At 36.1% G+C, this 24,928-nt stretch overlaps 1 protein-coding gene across 6 annotated transcripts in view; it reads left to right on the top strand.

Moving 5' to 3' along the window:
- The window catches only part of Prp4k (Pre-mRNA processing factor 4 kinase), a 301,728-nt gene that overhangs the window by 163,963 nt on the left and 112,837 nt on the right, over window positions 1-24,928 (top strand). For all 6 annotated transcript variants that reach the window (XR_016547202.1, XR_016547200.1, XR_016547201.1 and 3 more), the window contains one exon: window positions 8,843-8,930. Coding sequence is in view for 3 of the 6 variants with exons in the window: in XM_090377695.1 (XP_090233821.1) it covers window positions 8,843-8,930 (88 nt within the window). In the remaining 3 variants the exon portion in view is untranslated. The remainder of the gene's footprint in view (window positions 1-8,842; window positions 8,931-24,928) is intronic.

Here is a 24,928-nt window from a genome sequence, read left to right as displayed (position 1 = left end):
ATTTAATAGTTCCTGTATCACATTCAGAATAATTTCCTTGGCAAATCTATCACCTTTAAAGAGAGTTTTAATTTGGAGAGAAAACATAAAACATAGATAAATAACCACAGGGAGCCAAATATAGTGACTGCAAATATAGTGACCAGTGATGGGATGCTTCACAAGAAATCCTAGAGTGGAAAGTGCTGTGTTGTTATGGTGAAGTATTAATTCCTTGAACCCCACTTTTTTTTAGCCATTTTCTTTGAACACTGTCACACAATCACCATAGAATTGTTTTGTAGTGTTCCTTGTTCACGGTTTGACTATGTGGGATAGATTCATAATGAATAATGCCTTGTGAGATAAAAAATACAGTAAGTATGATCTTGATATTTGATGAAGATTGCTTTTCTTTTTTTCAGCCTTGGAGAAGACACTTTCACTGAGAGAAGTGGGCTTTTGTTTCTGTCATAGCCATGTACTAAAGTGTTTGTCACCAGTAATAATGAAAGAAATAAAAGGTGAATGAGCATCAGCACCTTTAAGATCCAGACCTGCTAGAACCCTCCATGGTCTGATATTATCAATAAGGATGCAAGACACAAATATGGCTGAAACACATTGCATTCCCAAATATTGTGTGAAATTGATTGACATATATCCCATGAGAAAATACCAATTTCACTAGCAACTTTGCAGATAGTTAAATAAAGAAAGCCCTTGTGCTTCTTGAAAGGGTCCAGTGACTGGTAACTTGCCTGGTGAGATCGGCAAAAGTATTAGCATTAGCAGAGGCATACGGTTAAATTTATTTAGGCTATCAACTTCCACAACAAAGGATGGAAGTCTGTTCTACCAATCAACTACTCACTGGCTAAAGGAAAACTTCTGCACATCCATCCCACAACTGTCTTTCCTCAGTTTGAATTTATGGCCTCTCAGGTGATTATTCTGAGCAAGAGGAAGAATCCCATCAGCATTGAGCATGCTCAAACCATTCAAGGCTTTATACACCTCGGTCAGATCACCTCGCAGATGCCTAGTCTCCAGACACTGTAATCTGCAAAACTTTGGTGACATGGAACACGTATCATATCTGATACGTGTTCCATGTCACCAAAAAGATCTTTAAGGGTGATGTTTTGACTGCCTTTATATAATGATGAAAAAATCTGTTGTCGATCATTTTCATACGTTGAACATTCTATCAGTATATTTTTAACTGTTTGGATAGTATTGTGTGCTTAGCATCTTGGGGGTTCTTCCGCACGTAGTAGATAACCATTTGTGAAATGCATATGTCCTATCCACAATCTGTCAGAATAACTTCTTCTCTCCTTGATTTCCTTATGCTCATTTTCCATTGCTCAACTTTTGGTTTTATTTCATATAATTTTATTCAATGTTTGTTTTTGCCAGAGTTCTTGCCATTGGGTTAGACAGCAATTTTGAATTATTGGATTATAGTCCTTATGTGGAACTGCAAAAGATTGTTCCTGAAGGTTAGTGGTTGATTTTGCAATTCTGTCTGCTTCTTCATTTCCTTTTATCCCTTTGTGTCCTGGTATCCAGCAAAAAAGTACATCCTGTTTTTCCTTTGTGAAGTCTCTTCGTATTTTAATCTGTCAGAGTACTGGAAGGGTTATATTGTTTGTCTTTTGTATGACTTGGATTACATTTAATGAATTAGAGTATATTACTGTTCTCAAGTGGTATGTGGTTCTGAAATGCTCCAGGGCTATCTGAACTGCTACTAATTCTGCAGTGTAGGCACTGCATTCTTTTGGAAATGTAATATGCTAGGTTCTAGCCAGGTGGGAAGGAGCAGCAGTGCGTAGCACACACTTCTTGATTAGACCGGGGTTTGAGCCCGTCACCACCAAATACGGAGGATGCGGAGAGATCAAGGAATGACTACTGCATATTCCCGGAGCAATATGGCCTTAGTTGTTAATGCTCTTAAAAACCAAATAACTAACTAACCTACATGGTTCTCTGATTTTGATCCGTCTATATATTGGATTGTATCAATTTACATGATCGGGATATTGCATTCTATGTACTGCATGCAGTTGTTGAAAATTTATGTCTGATGAAGTATTTTTATTCCAGTTTTGTGTGAAGAATTTATAAGCTGTGGATGATTTATCCATGGTGGAATTATGTTGTATATTTGCGACATTATCTATTTTGAGATCATGTATTATCAGTAGCTGTTTTAGTCTGATGCCTAGAGGCTGGTTTGCACTTTTGCGGTTCCTATGTATGTTTTCCCATTTTGGTGAGAATAAAGATGTCTAAGTCAGATGTTCTCTTACAGGTTTTATCCTGTAAGCATACAGTAGTGCTAACTGTTGTCTCCTCAGGAACAGTTGTGGTTCATTAGCCTCTGTATAGAGACTGTATGTAGGGAATGTGTGGAAAGCTCCTGTTGCTATTTGTATAGCACTATGGTGAATTGGATCTAACCATTTGAGGGTGCTCTTTTTTGCTGATGCATAAATCGGTGCTCCATAATCTATTTTTGACCTTATTAGTGCTTTATAAAATTTGAGCAGGGTATAACATTCTGCCCCCCTTTTATGTAGTGGAGTCAGTGCATAACTTGAAAGATTGTATGTTGGAGCATATAAACAAGAGTCCACTGATTATGGACAAGCTGCTGTGGCTGAGCCCTTCTGGGAGGAAGATTATAAAATTTCTCCAGACGATGCAATTATTGTCAGTTGTTTGCATAGGTATTGGCTTGAGCGCCTATGAATTTGTTCTTCAGAAAATAACACCATTAATGGAGATAGGAGAGTCAATTAATCTCTCTCTTTGAGACTTTGATCCTTGGACAGGATGAACAGACTGACTTGCACACTCCCAGGACATTTCTGGTCTCCTTTGTGGAGAATAATTCCCTTGCTCTTCCAGTAACACATATCAAGAGCTGTGATCCTGCATATTATTTAAAGATGTAACATGGCTGTAAAGTTCCACTGTTGACAAAGGAGGCGTTCACTTTTGAAAGCTTCAGCATTGTTTTTATTGCTTTCAACTCCGTAATAGTCATATATTTTTATCTATTTATTATTTTTATTATGTTTAACTACACAGTTTTTTTTTTTTTTTTTTTTTTATATGTATGTCTCTTTCAGATATAAAGTTTTATTCTGTGTTTAATTTAATTTTATTTAAAATTTTTTCATATGTATGGGTTGATGTAATTATTGCAGTTATTATGAGCCAATATCACAGTCATCAATGTGAAATTGCATTTGGGGAGGTACCCAATAGCATTGTGTACACTGAGTGAAACTCAATGTACACAATGCTTCCTTCTGACGGATGTGTTTAGGTGTGGATATTGCCCAAAAAGTGCTTCCTGTCAGAGTGCATAATTTTGATCGTGAATTTTTGTGAGTCTAATGGTTCTGCTTCCACAAAATGGCAAATCACATGGTTACTTTTTTGTTTAAATTTGCCATTTTGAAAGTGAATTCTGTACTGATATCACTGTTTTACATTAGCATTAGTAGAGGCATATGATGCAAGAAAGCAAGCTTATGCAGCATCAGTCAAAAAAAAAAAAAAAAAAAAAAAAAAACCACTTCCACTTCAACCTTCTGTTCATTTGAAATACCTGTCCAGCTGAGCCTTAAATTTATTTAGGCTATCAACTTCCACCACAAGGGATGGAAGTCTGTTCCACCAACCAACTACCTACCTGCTGGCCAAAGGCAAATTTCCGTACGTGTATCCTACATCTGTCTTTCCTCAATTTTAATTTATGCCCTCTCAGGTGATTATTCTGAGCAAGAGGAAGAATCCCATCAGCATTGAGCATGCTCAAACCATTCAAAGCTTGATACACCTCTATCAGATCACCTCACTGGTGCCTAGTCTCCAGACTGTAATTTACAAAACTTTATTTTAAATTAAAAAACCCTCGCTATGGCTCCTAAAGTTAATAACCTCATACAGAGAAGAAAAGAAGTATGATTAAGAACATTAAAGCTTAGTGGCAAACTTGATATAATAATAGAAAATAGAACGGCGTAAGTAGGAGTGTATTAATTGCAGAATATAACACTGGCTTGTCAACATGTTTGTTTCTTATGTCCAGTTAATAAAATTGCATTCTTAATCTCTCTATTTCTTATTTAGCCTTATTATTTCTGCATTAAATATATTAAGAATAAAACTTTCTAGATAACGGAAAAATCAAAATAACGGCATCTTGAATCCCCGAAGGTGCTATTATTCTGAAAGTCTACTGTATATCGGGCTGTTTCAGCTGGTTCAATCTTGGTCCATTTGTGGTAGCATGAAGTCCATAAACCACTTGGACATTTTGAACAGCTAAGTGCTACATAGACTACAGAAGTACTGTAGCAGTTGGCCCTTAGTATCAGCATGAAAACATTCCTAGCAACAAGAATTACATGCGGGTCTGGTTTGTGGACAGATGTTGAAAAGTGGAAGTTGCCAGCTCAGAGCCTACATTCAACACCATTGAACATTTTGTAATGAATTGGAGCACTGGATTAGGCAGCTACAGCTGTTTTTCTCAGGAGGAATGGAGGAGAATTCTGGTTGACACCTACCAGGAGTTGATAGAAAATATACTCAGACTGTTATATAGACCAAAGTTGACACTGATGTTTATAATACTTGAATTAAAAGAACTTTTTTTTGCAACTAGCTTTGTTCAATTACTGCCATTATAGCTACCTATATCTCTGTAGATATAGTACACTTTTGTGTCTGGATGGTATTATACACTGTATATAACTATATATTTGATACATAAATTTATACAGCTATATAGAATGCCTTTGGATGTGCTTTATACACCTTCAGATTCATCCTACCTGTTCTGGTTATGATTGTAGTAAGGTAATTTTCGATGACATTATGCTAATATGTTGTCATGAGTAAGACATATGCATTGGTAATACACATAACTGTATTACATTAGCTTTTCCATAATGGGTAGATTTGCACAAAATCATTGTAAATAATCCTGAGGAAATTACTACCTATACAAAAATTTTTTCCTTCAGTAACTACTTGAAATAAAGATCCAGTACATGTCCTTTTGAATTTTAATATCTGGAACACCTTCAAGATAACACAAAATGATCATAGAAAATTCTTTGGACTGATAAATAATGCATTAAATCCTTAGAACTTCAACACTGGCCAAAATGCATAAGAACAGCTCTTACTAATTATCCTTTAGTTTTTTTTTTTTTTCCCTCGCCCTTTTCCCATTATTATGTGGGGTTAGCATTTTTTTTTATTGTTTTGGCATGCAATTTTTACGGCTGGATGCCCTTTCTGACGCCAACCCTCACCCTTTATTCGGGCTGGGAATATGCAGTGGTCGTTCCCTGACCTGCCGCATCCTCCATATTTGGTGGGTATGGGCTCTAACCCCGGTCTAATCAAGAAGCGTGTGCTATGCTCTACTGCTCCTGCCCACTTGGCTATGGAGGCGCCACTAATTATCCTTTAGTAATCATGTGATATCACAGTAACTTTTGTCATAGTCTTATAAGATTTTGAATAATGTCTGATGCTGCTTGCACAGCTGTAAACATGTTCTGTGACTGATTAATAGTATTCTGGATCTTCTAAACAATAAAAGATCCTAATGCAGCTGAATCCCTCCAGAGAAATTACTCTTTGTTTCATATTACTACACTCATCAAGAACTTGCTTGAAGAGTTTCCCCAGTGAGCACGAAGTTGGATCTTTATGGTTTGTTGTATCAGCCAAAACTCACAAGACCTTAAGTCTGAGTTAAGTAACATGTGTATCATTATGGAGTGCACATTTAACACATCTGAATGTAAATTGCGCAGCATAGCTTATTAGTAAAAATACAGGAAAAATTCTCACTTTGTAATAATGAGGCTTGTGAAATGAACATGTCAAAATCATCCTTCTAATTTTATTTCATAATTTACTCAAATTAAACCTTAATTTGCCATTTTACACATATTTTTGATAAAATTAAATAGAATTAATATATATTTGTGAATATAAAAGAAAAAAACCTTCATTCTAAAAAAATTAAAATCAGTTGAATTCACAATTAACAAGAACTATATATAAAAAAATAAAATTTGAAAGTAATTGTTAGTTAAAATAATTAAGGTTTTCTGCCATAAACGTTAAGGATTCGTACAAAATGGAGGAATTTAATTAAAGGTTAAGCAAGCAGTAAAAGGTACTCATAATTGTGAATTGCAAAATAAAAATTAGTTTAGTTATGCAAAAAAAAAATCATACCAATACTTGTTCATTGGTTAAACACTAATTAGTTTATATGCTTCAACATTAACTAAAACCAAGAGATTTACATTGTCTGTCTTAAAAACATAATCCAACTTCTGACCACATTTTGTTTTTTAACTGTTCTTGACAATCGTAAAAATCTGATCAAAGGCTACTAGCACCTTGTTGCTAACGTTGCTGAAAGCCAGTATATTTTCAATCACATTCAGTGCATTTTGGGCATTGGATTTTTTAGATAATGTGTGCACAGCTTATCATCATCTTGAATAACTTTATTATTATCTTCACTTCTGTCAACATATTGAGTGTTTAATAGATCTGATGTTGATTGTGGTGGCAATGGTGTCATCCACATGCACATAATCTTGAAATTCTTCCTGGAGGTTCATGTTTCCTCAAGTTGATGGCCAGATTCATCTTCTGGGAGTGGGGGGGACTACATCCTTCTTGATAAAGGATGTAATCCCCCCCCCCCATTTTATTGACAATTTTATTGTCAATAAAATTGTCAATTTTATTGACAGTTCACTTTTGGCAAAGAAATGCCATCCCATACAATGTTTTTAAGGGCATCTAATATATTACATTTTTGGGACAGCACTGTTTTATCTCCAAGGTGGTGGATCGAATAACACATGCAGTGGGATTTGTAGGCTTTCTTCAAGCTATAAATGATACTCTGATCCAGTGGCTTCATGAGACTTGTGGTGTTTGGAGGCAGAAAGAGCAATCTAATATTTGACAGCTTTAGTGCCCAAATAGAATACAGCAAATGATCCAGGATCGTCAGAATTTTTCTTTGCTGCATGAGCATTCTATCCAATTTTATAATCCATGACTGAAAAATTTTATTGACAATCCAAGCTGTTTTATTTGACTTGTATTCACAGTGAGTGATCACTCACAGGGTAGAGTGGTCACTCCTTTAAAACATCTTGTCTGAGAAGATTATCAATGACTAGGGAATGATATCAATGACTAGGGAATGAAGCTTTGTAGTGCTATTTACATTAGTACACGGCAGCACACTCACTGTCTGTTTGCTCAATTTTCCCCATGGTAGGTTTCACTACAAGCAGCAAGTTTGTTTGTTTTTTGTAAACAATTTGTACAACACTCCTGTTTTATCCACAATGACAATGGCTTTTGTTCTATAGTTGCCTAGAATTAGTTGCAGATTCCAACAAATCTTGGATTTTCTCTGTGTCAACTCCTCCAGATTTGCTGCAGATATTAAGTTGACTATTAGACTAATAAGTTGGTTCACTCTTTAAAGTACTACAGCCAACACTTAAAATCACTGATACTAAGGCTCAGTGTGAAACATTCAGCCTTTTGTTGCAGTAGGAGACCTGATATTGGCAAATTCGATGCCTGCGTCTGGTGGAACCATTCCGATAGTCTTTCTTCAAGATCCTTATGCTTTGCACCACTTACATGTGTTATTTTTAGTGCCATTCCAGCTTCAGAAGCATCCTCTATTTTTTTTTTTCATTTTTTTAACGCTGTTGATAATGTTCGTAAAGGAATATTAAATTGCTTTTGAATTTCTGTTTTGGTGTGCTCCATCTTATCAACTCTAATGATTTATAGTTTAGTATCCATGTGTAAATCATTTCATTTTTGCTTTGTATCTATGTTGAACAGCATCTTAACAAGGACATCAAACAAGGAATAATTTACACTCTTGTCGCGAACTTGAATGTTTACTTCACTAAGAATAAAAGCAGTTCAAAACGTGAAAATTTCATTTGTGTGCAGAATAACTCAACGTTGGAAGTACTTGTGCTTGAATGACCATAGTGTGTTCGTCCTGAAGTACATACAAAAAATTTATTTATTTTATTATGTGAATGCCCACAGCTATAGCACTAATTATTCAATATTTTAGCTGTGGGCATCCACATAATAAAATAAATAAATTTTTTGTATGCACTTCAGGACGAACACACCATGGTCATTCAAGCACAAGTACTTCCAGTGTTGCAGCATGATCAGCATGCCTTGTGCAAACTGAACTGAAAAGTTTGGTTATTATCTGTGATGCAGACATTAACTTTGTAATACATATTAACCACATTTTGTATCAAAAAAATATTTTAACATAAGAATGCCTATTCCTTTTGAAGGGGAATGATATATACTTTATATAAAGTATAACTTTGCTTAAACTGGTATTGTATCAATGAGGTTTTACTGTATTTTCTGTAGTTGAATATAACTTGTGCCATGCCATCTACTGAAATGCTCCCGCTCTCACAGTTCTTTTCTATGTAGCTATCCTCAGATGTTTATCTAATGAGGAATGATATGCCATGAACGTCATACTATTTGCCATGAATGTACTATTTGTGGTCATATCAAAATTAATCCTATTTGAATTCTGAAAATAGGTTTAGTTAAATTCTGGTTGCTTCGTGTTTCATTTGCATTACGATATCTGTTATTCATTTACATTTAGTTCATGATAAGAATAGTTTACTTTACCACTCTGACCTAAAAAAAAAGTATTAAGTGACAAGAAATTATGGGGAATTAATTGGTAATACTGTATTATAAATCTCTATAGAGTCCAGGAACCTTACAGCTAATGTCTTCAAGAGGTCAAGAAAATCCAAACTTAACTGACAATTGGGATGATGCTGAAGGCTATTATCGTAAGTATTTTGTTCCTCTCCCCCATTTTGAACAGTAGTTATATATTACTTTTATAATCCTTGTTTTTTAATTTTTTATTAATATTAATTTAAAAATTAAATCGTTTTCTGTTAAAATATATATATATATATATTTTTTTTTTTTCCCCTATTTTTCTTCTGCAAATACATTTTAACTATAGAGATAGTGAGAAATGTGTTACATAGTTAAATACTTACATGATGGTTGAAAGGCATATTTAACAGTTTCAGGTTCTTCTATTAATTAAATGAAATACTTCTTTGCATTCATGGAAGATACAATTTATTGGAGAATTTTTACTCCTTCATTTTTAGTGAAAATAAGTTTTTGGTAAGTAGCACTAGGTGAATGCAAATAGGGATTGCATTACCAGTAACCTGTTTACCAGTGAACCAGTAAATGGTGGAAAATAAGTTATAATATACAGTCAGTTCTGCTATAACATGCATTTTTGCAATGCGAATTTGCTCCAATGCGACTGATATATTAGGGAACAATGTGAGTATAATATGATTTTCGTGTTGCCTCATGCGCTCATGTTCGTCAGCGAGTAGCACTAGGTGAACACAAATAGGGATTGCATTACCAGTACCGGTAAATGGTGGGAAACATGCCTCGATTAAATTACCGGCAATTCTTTACTTTTTACCAGTATTTCGGTACAAAATTTTCAGCATTACATTCAAGTGAGTAATTGAAAGACTTCCTGTGCCAAAAATACATTTCCTATGCTCTGTTATTTCTGAGGGACTAGATTGCATACTACCCAACACAAGTAACAATAAGCTTATCAAAGTTATTCCCGTAAGCAATAATGCACAAGCGCACCTTGTGCATTTCAACAATTTCTCCTCCACTTTACTCTCAATTATTACAAGTTCATCTAGATCACTGCCAGTGTTTACTTCATCTATGGCATTCCCCTTCCTGAATAACTCCTCATGTGTGAATGTAGATGCAAAATATTGATTTAGTTTGTTAGCTACCTGAGCAGGATCATGAACAGTTGAACCATCGATATCAAGTGGACCAATCTGATTCATTCCCTTCCTTCTAGAGTTTACATAAGTAAAGAACTCCTTGTTGTTTTTCTTTGCATCCCTTGCCAAAGATTTCTCGTAATCTGCCTTTGCCTGCCTAACCTCCTTTGTAACTTGGTTACAGATCAACTTATATCTATCATAGGCTTCTGTGTCACATGTTAATTTATATGTATCCCATGCATTTTTCTTCTCTGCCATATGTCTCATTAGTTCATCTGACATCCATTTAGGCCTGAACCTTGAACAATATTTCTTAGTTGGTATGTAAAGCCTAGTAGCTTCCAAGATAAGTTCTTTGAATGCTTCCCATTTTGAGTTTGTTGTTGGTAACATCATCAGTTGGTCCCACTGTATAGAATTTAAATACTGTCTCAGTCCATCGTAGTCGCCTTTATGAAAGCAATAACCCTTCCCTTTACCCCTGATGGTAGTTACCTCCTTGAGTAAATCCCACTTCAGCACACTGTGATCACTGCCACCTAGTGGTTCCTGTATCTGCAGATTCTTAATGCATGAAGAATCACTACTGATAATCAAATCAAGAGAATTGTTCCCTCTAGTTGCCTCCCGAACATGCTGATTTAGAAAACAATCATCCAATAAATCCACAAAAGCCTTGCTAGCGTGTGAGTGACCAACCCCACAGAGAGTCTTATGATGGGGGATTTTAATTTTCCAGTCAATATCTGGGAAATTAAATCCCCCATTATAAGACTCTCTGATTTACTGGCCCACTCTATTTCCCTGTACAGTTTCTTATTATACTCATCAGAGTCATTAGGCCTATAGCACACTCCTACTCTCAATTTTGATCTCCCAATGCTTATGTCACACCAAACTGACTCGACACTGCACTGTCCAGCGATGTCGACTGGCTTCACTTCCTTGGATTTTATGTGTTTCTTAACTAATAGCATAACCTCTCCTCCCTTCCTGTCCTGTCTATCCTTTCTGTAGACGTACTCCCCAAATTCCAGTTCTGCCTTACTTATATCTGTGTAACACCACGTCTCTGATATCCCAACAATATCCACCTTTGATGCTCTGAGGAATATCTCAAATTCATCAAATTTATTTACCAAACTCCTAGCATTGGTGTACACGCAAGTATACATGCACCTGTTCTTTTTCTCAGCTACCCTAACACAACCCATGTGTTTACTTGTACCGCAATGACTTCCAGCAGTCTCTGAAATATCCTGCATCTTATTTTCCAAGCTGCTGCTTATTCCAATAGAAGCAGTGCAAGAATCACTTTCACCTCTGCCAGTGGCTGCTGTTAATTTATTAGTCCTTGTGTCCCCCCAATCTAGCAGTTTTCCGACTCACCTAACACTGCCTCGATAGCATCAGCAAACATTCTTGCACCCTTTCTATTTAAGTGTGTCCCATCCCTGTAGAAGCAGTCTCTCCTGTTCATAAAAAATGAGTAATTAATTCTAAATATTTATTAAATTTAGTTGTGATATTTTGCAATAATTTTCATATAATGCTGCTTAGTCATTTCTATGTATAACTATAAAAAATAAATGTTTGCTCATTCTCTGTATCAGTAAGTTTTATTGTAAAATTTGTATTTTGGAAATTCTCATTTAATGCTTTTTTCACATTACTATGTATAACTTTCAAAAATAAATGATTACTCATTCGCTCTTTCAATAATTCAGTTTTATTGTAAAATGTTTGCATTTTATAAATTAACGGTAGTGAGAGAACCCGCTAAATTTGAAATTGCTATGTGCAAAACCTGGCACCAAGCTGAACGTAGCAACCTGCGCATGATACATACAAGTTTATGAAGCTTAAAAAACATCAAATGTGTGAGAGCTATATTTCCCATTTACAATAATTGTATTGGTTGGAGACACTGTTTTCATTCACTGTATTCATAAGCTCACGTTTTTCTGTTTGAATAGAAATTTTGTGAGGTGTAATAGCATGAGCAGAGCACATTTATGGAGGTCACTACCATAAAACAATAAACACGATTTGCAGTTCCCTGTTTATTGGGCTTTTCAGTTAGTGCAACCTATTATAAATAGGTAGTAAACTCGATCTTACTGCATTTGCGATAATACCGATAGCTGGAATTCTGTGGGTTATTATAGTGAAATGTTTCCCCTTCCATGAAATCTTGAATAATACAAAAAACAAATAAATAAATTCACTTCATTCCTATTTTTTAAGCTTTGTAAACTTGTCTCACTTGTGCAATTTGTGTGTCCTGTGCTTGTTAGTGATTGCTTATTTGTATTATTTTGTCAAGATAAAGTGCCATATTTATTTATTTATTAGAAATTTAAGATATGTTTAAACCTGTGTTAGCAATTTTATTGGGTTTATAACTTTTTTTTTTTTTTTTAGTGTTTTACTTAACAGGCTGAACATTTTTTTTTTTTTTTTTTTTTAGTGTTCTGCCCCATCCCTATTTTTCCTATAAGATCTGTTGTTTTTAATTCGCAAATACCATAATGTGGAGATTTTTAGTAACAGATACTGCATTATAGCATAACTGACTGTACTTTAAAATAATTAAAATAAAAATTAAATAATTCATTAAAATACTTGAAACAAATACTCTTACATACATTTATCTCCACATTAACCAGTATATCATTTGGTTTTACTGAATTCTTTTGTAATTAATATCATTCAAAATTATTTTTAAAGAAAATCATTGCTTAATGTAAGTTCTGGCACACTTTTCTAACAATATAAGATTAGTAATTTTCACTTTGTTTAATTTATTTAATTGAGTTTCGATAAACAGTACTTTCAGAAATGCAGCACAGTAGCTGCGATATATCTTAATTTTTATTTTTCAATACATTAATGTTTATTTTTATCTTTAATTTTATTTTTTATATATTAATACAAAAATCTAGTTTTAATATGATCTACAACGTGTGGTATCAAAATTTCGCTACAAATAAAGTGATTGCTTGTAGTAGAGGTTTTTCAAACTGCACAACACACCCTGTGAATGGGGAAGGGGATGAATGTTCATTTTTATAAATTTATATTCCTTGTGAAGAAAGGTTGTAATGAAAAATTTATGGGTGCTGTCACATCAGTGTGGTCCATTTGCAAACCACTGGTTTATGCGAAATTTTGTAGAACAAAAGACAAGAAATGAAGAAATTGAGGCTTTGAAGTAATGAGCTTGTGATTAGGCCTGTCTTGTAGGATATAGTGTGTGTCCTGATTTGAGAGCTATGCTAAATAAGATATATTGTTTTGATAATACTTATTAAAACGATTAATTGTGAACTGGTGTTTGTAACAGAGTATAAACAATATTTTCTTAACTGGAAAAGGAAATACGTCATCTCACACTGCGTTTTTACACACATCTTTTTATTTTATTATTATTATTATTTTTTTTTTATGAAAAGATGTTTGTACAATATACCATTGCATGTTGTGGGGGGCAGGACATAGAACTATTGGGTTAAGCATATGAAGCACTATTATTTAGAAATGTGAAAAACGTAATTTTTGGCACATTTCTTCAAACAAATGCTTTTAAATTTCTTTATTCTTTTCTTACCCATATTTATTATGGGGATACACTTTACATGCCATTCTCTTTGATGCATTTCATATATGATTAATTGAACTAAATTGGACTTTTAAAATAATTTGTTCTTCTAAATTTTGGATCAAAATTAATTTCATTCAAATGACTCATAAAATGCTAATAATACAGCAGATGGTCTGGAACTTGGAAATATTTTTATTATTTTGTTATAATTTTTGTTAAAATATGGTTAGAGAAGGACGTTATGTGGTTTTTATCCATTTAAAAGGGCCCGTTTAGGTCTGAGCATCCGGCAAGAGGAATCAGTCAGCAGCAAGGTCTGATGATGGGTATCAGCAAGATACCTGAAACGTTACTCAGTGTTTATTAGTTTAGGTAACACCTAAATAAAATATATTAAAATTCCATGTGGTATAAGAGCAGTAATTTAAATATATTATAATTTAAGGCCCATTTAGGTCTGAGCATCCAGCAGGAGGAATTGGTTAGCAGCAAGGTCTGATGATGGGTATTGGCAAGATACCTGAAACATTACTCAATGTTCATTAGTTTAGGTAACACCTAAATAAAATATATTAAAATTCTACGTGGTGCAAGAGTGGTAATTTAGATGTATTATAATTAAAATTTTGTTAAAATAGTTATAGTAGAATCTTTATTTTATAGTTGTATAGTTACAATAGTATGTGCAATATTCCAGTAAAATATACATATATCCCATCACAGCTATACAGCTAAAGTTTTACAAATATGATGTTCTACGTGTTTTATGATGAGCGTAGCATAGCATTGCCAATTATTATGAATACCTAATAATACAAGATAATACAGAGATATCTGTTAAAAGCACGGTGTTCAGAAATTATATACAATTAAGTAACAAGAGAGAGAGAGAGAGAGAGAGAGAGAGAGAGACAAGCTCTTGCATGTGCACAGGTTCCAATTAAATCATTGATTGCAGAGTTATGGGAAAATCACAGGCACCATTTTTGCAAGGATAACCCTCCTATATTTGCTAACCTCCACAAAGCGTTTCAGATCAGCATCCAGACCTTGTGCAGCTTGAAGCATTTGAGCAGGCAGGAATCTGTCTCCATTATGCAGGTGATCCAGATTTGACCTAAGGGGTTGGTGAACCCCTTAGGGTGTGAAGGGGGATCCTCCAGTGTCATAAAACTTAATGTTTGGAAAGCTGATATGGCCTATCATCATCTTCACTTTGGCATACAGTCTTTTTGCATAGATCTTATGGTGTAGCCTTTGTATACCTCAGTTTCTGTGCCAACTCTGTAGTTCTGACTTGAGGTGGAAGCTGGTGCTTGAAGTTGAGCAATTTCAGAATCCAGTACCATCTGCAAAAAGCAGTCATAGGATTGTAGGGGCAGCAGCCCATGTTTCTGTGGCATACAACAGTACTAGGTGAATCATCCTGTAAATATATTTGAGTGACGTTTCCTTATCTCTGACATGAAGCAGATGGTGCTTTGCAGTCCATCTCCGCTGACTAAATGTTCGATGCATGGACTGCAGTTGGGCATGAAAATTAAGTTTGGGATCAAATATTACCCCCAGATCCTTGTGTTGAGTCACTTGTAGAATGGGAACACCATTGAGATATCGTCTTATCTGTGAAGGTTGTTTTTTGAGGGAGAAAACTATGGTGGCAGATTTGGCAGGATTAATAATCAATAACAATTGTGCCAGGTAGTCAGAGAAGTTGCTGAGAATATTGTTTATTCTGTTAGTAACAAATTTATGATCATGTGTAGGACTTATAGTAGTAAGAAATTTGATGTCATCAGCATAGCATAAGCACTCTTCCCTGTAAAGGTTGGTAAATGGGAAGATTCCTCCTTGGGAAATGCCAGCAGTGACACAGCGAGAGAATGATTGGCATCCAGCTGTAAAGTGTATAACTGGAGGTCAGGAGTGAGCAGACGAAATGCAGTGCAAATCCTTTAACCTAAAAGAACCTTTTCCCATTGCTGGAGAAGAGTCCCCATATTAACAGTGTAAATGCCGATTGTATGTCAAGGTACATAGCAACAATTTCAGAATTACATGAAGAATGTGTAGACTTTTTGAGGATGCTGATAGGAGGATGATGACTGTGGATTTGTGCTTGAGGGCATAATGAATTTGGGGAGACATCTCAGGGAGTAAGTGGAAAAAACTAGTAACAGTATTTTTTCAAAAAGCTTAAATAGATTAGATGCTTTAGATATGGACCTGTAGCGACTGATTTATGGTGATCTACTGGATTTTGGAATGGGCATTACTTCAGAATATTCCATTTCTATGGAAAGTAGCATTCTTTTATCACAGTATTATAGATTGTTAATAAGACATCAGAATATACAGACTTCAGCATTTTAGCATGAAGTGTGGCACTTTATTATGACCAGCAGTATCTGAGAGCAGTAATGCTTTGATAGCATTTAACAGTTGCTGTTTGATAATAGCTATGGATTCTTTAGGAACCTGCAAATTGTTGAGTACATTTGCAAACCACTCCTCATGGTTAAGATTCAGTGGGTAGCTTGACTGAACATTCACATAAAGAATTTTCTTCTTATCCAACATGGTACTAAAGTAGTTTTTGACGGCTTGCGACTTGGAAAAATTAAAGGTGGCTCTAGCTCTGGAATAGTTTACCCTGTGGAGTGGATTGCCGGTCTCCTTCCAGATGGCATGTAGGTGTTGCTTAAGTTATAGTGTAGAGATGGTGTCCACCACACATTGGAACTAGAAGTAATGGTAACCCTTCTTGAGGCTGCATATCTCATAATGGTGTTAAGCCATCTTGTGAGCAGATCAACAGCCAGATCTGGAGGACAAGTTGTTAACACATACAGTAGAATTTCAGAGGCAGCAAAGATATATTTTTGGATGTTCAAGTAGTTGTGACTAATTTTGCCATACTTGGGAAGTGGCTATTTTAAGTTCGTCAAGGGCACAGGAAGAAGTAATGTCACTGGTATCTGGTCAAATCACAGTGTGTTTCTGGAAGGAGCAACAGGTAGGTGTGCTTTGAGGCAAAGATGAATTCCAGCTGATTGGGGCCTTGGGTTGGGAATTTTATGACACTTGCCATTCTAGTACCTCAAGATCCTTTGTTAGTATTTTCTGAGACTGTCCAATTGCTGAGGGAGATTAAAATCTCCACAAATCAAGCATATGGCATTTTGATGCATTTAATCTTGAATAATTACAGTAAAACAGTTTAACTTGTACAGTATGGACACGCCTCCTCTTCTATCAGATCTAGATGTAAATGCTGTAGCCACATCAATGATTTCTTCAGTCTGGTAGACCAACCAGGTTTCCGTAATATACACAATATCATACTGTTGTGATAGGAGGATGTGCTAAAGGATATGAAGCTTATTTTGAAGGCTCTGAGCATATTTTGAAAGAAGATAACCAATGGATTTTAATGTGTTATGCAAATTCTGGTTGGCTCTCTATGTCTAATATTGCCATTATTCTGGAGGGGATGATGAAGTGGTAACATATATTTCTTCCATCTGCATCATCTTGTGATGCAGATGGAAGAAATCTGGGAGTGGATGATATATATACAGGGGTGTATGGCCGCAGAAAACAGCTGGAATTCCATTTTCAGTTAGTCTTGTTGTTTTTGTGTGGTGACACCAGTTTTAAGATTCGTGGAGAGTAGAGCAGGGTGGCCTCCTAGGGTTGGCATAGAATGGACAAACCAGCACACCGATAGGCCACATAGCAGGATGACAAATAGCATCAAAACTGTTCTGTGAACAGAGTATACTATAAGATGCATGTGATGCTCACTTGGCAAGCAGCCAGCAAGCCTCCTCTTTGATCTTAGTTCCTGGTAAACTCAATAATTTGTGAGGTAGTGCTAGGAGAAAACCTTGAGATGAACAGGCTTTTCTCTTCTGATGTCCTATTTGGTTGACTTGCTGATAGACTGGATGTTTTGGAGGTTCCAAAAGTTATATTATGACACGAGGATTGATAGAGGTATGGCAGACTACGTGATAAGAGTGTAAGAGGGGTGGCACTCTGTTCCTTACTGGAGTATGTGAGATGCGACAGGTTGGTAGCAGTGATATTTTGCAGATCTCCTCATAGTGTGTTATCAAAAGTAGTGGGCTTGAACTCTTTGCCAGCAGGAAGTCCTTAAACCACAGTGAGATGTAGCACTGGGACAATATGGAGGAGTGTACTTACACCTTGCATCAATGCAAGGTAAAGTACACTCCAACTGAATCATTGAATGCAGGCTGCTTTGTAGTTTTCATTGGCAGTGTTGGTAACCTAGGCAGAATTTTGTCCTGAATGAGTTAGATTATCAGGTGCCGATCATCAATTGTAACTAAGCCTACTAGTTGTAACTAGGGACTTTGGGTGGGAGCAGGATTGATTAGATGGATGAGTCCTGTGAACTGGAGAGCGCATACAGGAATCACAATCTTGTGACATCTGGCACTTGGTTTGGGTTGACTTTTTATATACTTTGGTGGTGTCTTCAAAAGAGGTGATATGTTCAGGCATTCAGCCCGACTGGTTATGTATATATCATTATTACCTTTGTACAGGTTGATACCAGTAAGCTGGATCATTACAGAATTATGACCAATTGTAGTAGCAACAGTTGGAGCAGCTTCTTGGGAACACACTTCATTAATAGACATGATATAGTTGTTCACAATTGTATCTTCAGAGATATTACTCCCGACAATCTTGTTTAGTTCAGTTTGTCCAGCTTCATGGGGTTCCATCATTAAGTTTTCAGCTTCCTTTGCTTCATGTGCATCTTTAGTTTTGGATCCAATGCTTGCATCAGCAGAACAGTTCTTTGCTCTACATATGGAACAAATAAACTTTTTTTCAACAAAGATTGGATATCTTGGATAATGATTTTACAGCTAAACAGCATTCACTTGCAGTGTCTTTACAGGTGGAACACATACAGAATGGGGTTTTGTCAAACATCTCTAGCAGGTCACCATTGTTGGCAGAGTCAGACTTTTCATTTTGTTTAGTGGCATCTCTAAATCAGTATAAGTAATTTTTGTTATATGGGCATTGCAGACTTAAAAAAAAAAAGCATAAAAGAGTAGAGCTGCTTCGGACTGAGGACTCAAATAGATGTACAATATACAACCGACGAAATGTTATGGGATTTATTATAGTAGTGCGAATATATTATGGTATTATACAAAATTCTTGAGAAAAGGTGACTGTCCTGAGTTAAGGTGAACAAGAAATGTGTGTGTGCAGTCCTTTATTTTCCTATTCAAACAATTAACAGACAGATGGAAGACACACTTCCAGTTTTTCTGTTAGTTGTATAGATAAATCTTAGCAGCACTCCTAAGTAGACAAAGCATCATTATATTGTGTCTATTTGTTTGGGTTTGTCTGGTGGTTCCAGGATGTAAGTTCTACATTTCTAGGCAGGGAAAGCCATGCAAACCTTGGCTGAGGCCAGCTAACTCAGCCACATAGTGTTTAGGATCAAGCGGCACCTATGGTTTCCCACAACCGTAGTGTGAAAAAAAAAAAAACCCTATAAAAGTTCCTCATGTCTTGTTTCCCCTCCTCTGTACTTGTTCTAGCAGCTCTACATCCTTCCTAAAATGAGGCCTCGAGAACTATATGCAGTACTCAGGGTGTGGCCTGATCATTGCCTTATACAAAGAGATAATCACTTCCTTATCCCTGCTAGAAAAGTTCCTGTATATCATTGACAAGACCCCATGAGCTGCTCTGGCAGCCTGCCTGCATTGCTCAGAAACTTCTTATCTGAGTGCACAGTTACCCCCAGGTCTCTCTCATTCTCCACTATCCTGTGTAGTACCACACAATTGGTACTTTACTCTGGGGTTACTGCTACCTATATGCGGTACTTTGCATTTGTCAATGTTAAACTTCAGTAACTACTTCTGTGCCCAACTTTTATAGATCCTGTTAAATCAGTGTACCATTATTACTGTTATTAACAACCTTGCCAACCTTTGTATCTTCTACAAACTTGGACATTAAGCAGGTTACACCTTCATCAATACAACTGATAATATAGAAAACAATGGTCCAAACACTTGGGGACTCCACTAATAACATAGTAATAAAGTCATATGAGGCAAGAAAACAAGCATATGAGCTTATGTAGCATCAGCCAGAAAAAAAAAAAAAAAAAATTCACACAACCCTTCCCTCTAAAAGTTTGTCCAGTTCCTCCTTGAATTTATTTAAGCTATCAACTTCCACAACAGATGGAAGTTTGTTCCAGCAATTAACCACCTGCTGGCTAAAGGCAAATTTCTGTCCATGATGAGCAGTGTCCATTGATTGCCACTCTCTGTCTCTGTTCACCACAGATAGTTTGAGAAGCACTGGTCTAGATGATCCTGAAATTCTTTTTTAACCAGTGACTTCATTATTTTCCCAAAACAGAAGTTAAATTAACAGGTCTGTAATTACTCATGTCACCCGTTGTTCCTTCTTTGTGAATTGGGGACACATTTGCAGATCTCCCGTCCAGGGGGACTTCCCTGAATCCAAGGATGCTCTCATAATTATGGCCAAGTGTCTGCTTACTTTCTTTGCTAGGCGCCTCCGTAGTCAGGGGGGAAGAAGCAGCAGTGCGTAGCACACGCTTCTTGATTAGACTGGAGTTCAAGCCCATCACCACTAAATACGGAGGATGCGGAAAGGTCAGGGAATGACCACCGCATATTACCGGAGCAATGTGGCCTTAGTTGCTAATACTCCTTTAAAAAAAAAAAAAAAAACTTTCTTTGCTTAATATAACTAGATAGATTCCATCAATCCTCCCAGGTGCCTTTCTTATATTTAACTTCAATAAATTCTTCTCCACTTTTCTCTCAGTTATTACAAAATCATTAGCTACCTGTTAGAGTTTGATATGCTTCTGGCACCCACTTCCTTACTAAATTCCTCATGTGTGAATGTAGATGCAAAATACTTATTCAGTTTGTCAGCTATCGAGCAGGATCACCAATAGTCGAACCATCGATATCAAGTGGACCAATCTGATTCATTCCTTTCTAGAGTTTACATAAGTAAAGAAGTCTTTACTGTTTTTCTTTGCATCCTTTGCCAAAGATTTCTCGTAATCTGCCTTCGCTTGCCTAACCTCCTTTGTGACTTGATTACAAACTAGTTTATATCTACCATAAGCTTCTGTGGCACCTGATAATTTATATGTATCCCATTCATTTTTCTTCTTGGTCACAAGTCTCATTAGTTTATCTGACATCCATTTAGGCCTAAACCTTGAACAGTATTTCTTAGTAGGTATGAAAATCCTAGTAGCTTTCAAAATTTATTTCTTGTAGTCTTCCCATTTAGAATTTGCTGTTGGTAACGTTATCAGTTGTTCCCATTGTGTAGAATTTAAAACTGAGACCACTGTAGTCACCTTTTACAAAAACCCTTCCCTTTACCACTGATTGTAGTTCCATCTTTAAGTAAATCCCCTATGAGTTCACTGTGATCGTTGCCACCTAGCGGTTTTTCTATCTGCAGATTCTTAATGCATGAATAATACTGCTGATAATCAGATCAAGAATATCACTCTCTCTGGTTGCCTCTCAAACATGCTGCTGTAGAGAACAATCATCCAATAAGTTCACAAAAGTCTTACTAGTGTACGAGTGACCAACCCACAAGTTCCAGTCACTATCTGGGAAGTTAATATCCCATTGTAAGACATTCTGATTTACTGGCCCATTATATTTCTCTCTACAGTTATTCGTTGTACTCTCATCCCTGCCGTCCCAGTGCCTGCATCACACTAAACTGATTCTGCATTGTACTGTCCACCCGTGTCAACTGGATGCACTTCTTTAGATTTTGTGTTTCTTAACTAACAGTATAATTCCTCTCTTCCTATCCTTTCTGTCCGCATTGTACTCCCTAAATTCCAATTCTGCATTACTTATATCTGTGTGACACTATGTCTCTGATATTCCAACAATATCTGCCTCTGATGTCTTGACCAGCACTTCAAATTCATCAAATTTATTTACTATACCCCTAGCATTGGTGTACATGCAAGTATACGTGCACCAACTCTTACTCTCTTGCTTTTAGTTACCATAACATAGCCCATGTCTGGGAACTTATTCCATTATGACTCACAGCAGTCCTTGAAATCCTCAGCACCTTGTTTTCTAGGCTGCTGTTGATTGGTTTAAAAAGATCTGCTGTGATGAAGTATACACTCCGAGCTCACAACAACTCTAAAATTTTATTTTGTTCATTGATTTCTTTTTTTTCCTCTAAAAAAGGTTTTTTCACTAGCTGATTTAATTCCTTATCTTAGCCTGAAAATAGGATATGTGTGTGTGTATACCGTATTTCCCCATGTATAAGAGACACCTTTTTTTGAAAAATGGGTTCTAAAAACTGGGTGCGTCTTATACAGTGGTTGTAGATTTTTTTACTTGCATTTCCCACTTTTTTACGCTTGTTGTCTTTGTGCTCATTGTTTCGCACTTTTTACCAGTATATTAGGTTACGTTTTGCCACGTTCTGCCCAGAAATGGCTCAGAAAAGATTTTCGTACAATGCTGAATTCAAGTTAAAAGTGATCCAGTTTGTAAAAGTGAATGGAAATATTGTGCTGCTGAACGTAAGTTTGGTCCTTCTCCAACTGAGAAACCAATCCGAGACTGGCTACGGGAAGAAGAAACCCTAGTGAAAACGCCACGGCAGAAGAAGGCCATTAGAGGCAAGTCAGCAAAATGGCCTGATTTAGAGAGGGAATTGAAGATATGGAATGAGTAGCAAAGGGCAATTGGAATTCCTGTGTCAACAAAGATGGTTCAGCATGAGGCAAGAAGAATTGCTGATGAAAAAGAAGTTGCTAATTTCAAAGGAGGACACAATTGGTGCTTTAGGTTCATGAAACGGAATGGACTAAGCATGCGTACGTGCACCAGACTTGCCCAAAAGATGCCTGAAAGCTATGAGCAGAAGGTCCTTGAATTTCATCATTTTGTCATTCAATGTCGGAAGATACATCAGTTTGAGTTGGGACAGATTGCAAATATGGACAGAGTCCCCCTTCAATTTGATGTCCCAAGTAACAGAACTGTTGATAAGAAGGGGGTGAAAACTGTAACTGTGAAGACAAGTGGACATGAAAAGAGCCATTATACAGTTGTTCTAGCTTGTTGTGCTGACGGAACCAAGCTGCATCCTATGCTGATTTTCAAACGCAAAACAATGCCAAAAGAAGACATTCCTCGAGGAGTGATTGTCCATGTTCATGACAAGGGTTGGATGGATCAGGATGGGATGAAGATCTGGTGTGAGAAAGTTTGGAGCAGGAGACTTAGGTGGGCTCTTACACATACCTGCCATATTAATGCTTGATCAGTTCAGGGCACACAACAAAAAATACAAAGAAGATTGCTGCAGAGCAAAAAACAAAACTTGTCATACCTGGAGGTTTGACATCCCAGCTCCAACCACTTGATGTCAGCATTAACAAACCCTTCAAAGCTGCCATGAGAGACGAATGGAACCAATGGATGAAGTCTTCTGGGGACAATTTGACACCAGCAGGAAGAGTGAAGAAACCAACTATAGGAGAAGTTTGTACCTGGGTGTAAAGATCCTGGGATAATATCAAGATTGAGATTGTTGTCAAGTCATTTAAGAAGTGTGGCATTTCAAATGCCATAGATGGAACTGAGGACGAGGCAATACATGAAGACAGTGATTCGTCATCAGACACAGATGAGGACAAGCTAATGGATGGGAGTTTTGACAGTGATGAGTTGTATGAAATTTATGATGAATAAAACTTGAGTTCAATAACTTTATGTAATACATTTTTTTTTAGAATTTCAGGCCCCAAAATTAAGGTGCATCTTATACATGGGGAAATATTATATATATATATGTGTGTATGTGTGTGTGTATATATATGTGTGTGTATATATATATATATATATATGTGTGTGTATGTATGTATATATATATATATTTAAATAATGACAAAAGTTAAAATATAATAAAATAAATAAATAAATATTGAGCTTTCATTAGAGGCAGCAACATGCATATCCTTCATATGAAGCCAAGATATATCCAGTATTTTAAAATAAAATAAAATAAAACATAAGCCAGTAGTATGGCAAAAACCGTAGAGCAAAAATTAACATAAAAATAACCCAAAATAAAATGAACGAACGGGAACGGGTTTTATATCGGTTTTAATAAAACCGATATAAAATTTAAAATAATGCCAATTACATAATAATTTAGCAGTATGTAATTGGCATTATTTTAAATTTTATATTGGTTTTATTAATTGGATTTAAAGTGCTAAATTATATAGGGTTTTTCGGCTACTGTTTATGTCTTACCTTTACTTTCCCTTTCCCTTTCCCGTTCGTTTGTTTTATTTTAGGTTATTTTTATGTTAATTTTCACTCTGCAGTTTTTGCCATACTACTGGCTTATATTTTATTTTATTTTAAAATATTGGATATATATATCCAATATTTTAAAATAAAGAATGACGCCCACGTTGGAATCACCGCAGTTTTTCCGAACATAACATTGGCCTACCAACTGCCACATGAGTTCAGTATATTTTCTGCTGAACTAATTGCAATCCAGGTTGCACTGAAGCATATCGAGTCCTCCAATATTGAAAACAGTATAATTTTCTCTGATTCTCTAGGTGCACTTCAAGCACTGGAAAACACTATGAATATCACCCACCCAGTCATAAAAGAAATAACAAACTCTTTATATACCTTATCTGAGTTTGGAAGAACCATACACTTCTGTTGGGTCCCAGGACATATGGAAATTCCATGAAATGAATTAGTGGACAATGCCGCAAAAGCAGCTGGCTTACCACCCGATGTACAGGGGAGAGTTCCACATCAAGATTATAGACGAATAATACAGGAATACAGGAAAAATGCATATACCAGTGGCAATCAACATGGCAAAACCAACTTGAAAATAAGCTTTGAAGTATCAAGCCAAATCTTGAGCAATGGCCATTAAGCTTCAGTCCAATTCGACAATAGGAGGTAATACTAGCTCGTCTGCGAATAGGTCACACTAATATTACTCATGGTTATCTAAAACAGTACTTTCAGTGAAGCATATCCTTGTGGAATGCACAAAATTTGCAACAGAAAGCCAGAATCTCTTCACTCCAGCCACAACTGAACTGAAGACCCACTAATGCTTATTTCACTTTTGGGCAATAAAACAAATGTCTCAAAAATTTTTACCTTTCTCAAAGCGATCAGTTTTGAGAAAGGTAAAAATCCTCCTTTAGCTAGTCAAAAATCAGTTTCCTGACTCTCGATCCATAAATATTAACCTATGCATGGCGCACTATGGCCAT

This window comes from Mastigoproctus giganteus, chromosome 7, assembly GCF_048544385.1.
Source record: "Mastigoproctus giganteus isolate SK-2022 chromosome 7, ASM4854438v1, whole genome shotgun sequence".
NCBI classification, from domain to species: Eukaryota; Metazoa; Arthropoda; class Arachnida; order Uropygi; family Thelyphonidae; genus Mastigoproctus; species Mastigoproctus giganteus.
Note: the sequence above shows the minus strand (reverse complement) of the source record. Positions and strands in the feature narration are given on the sequence as shown.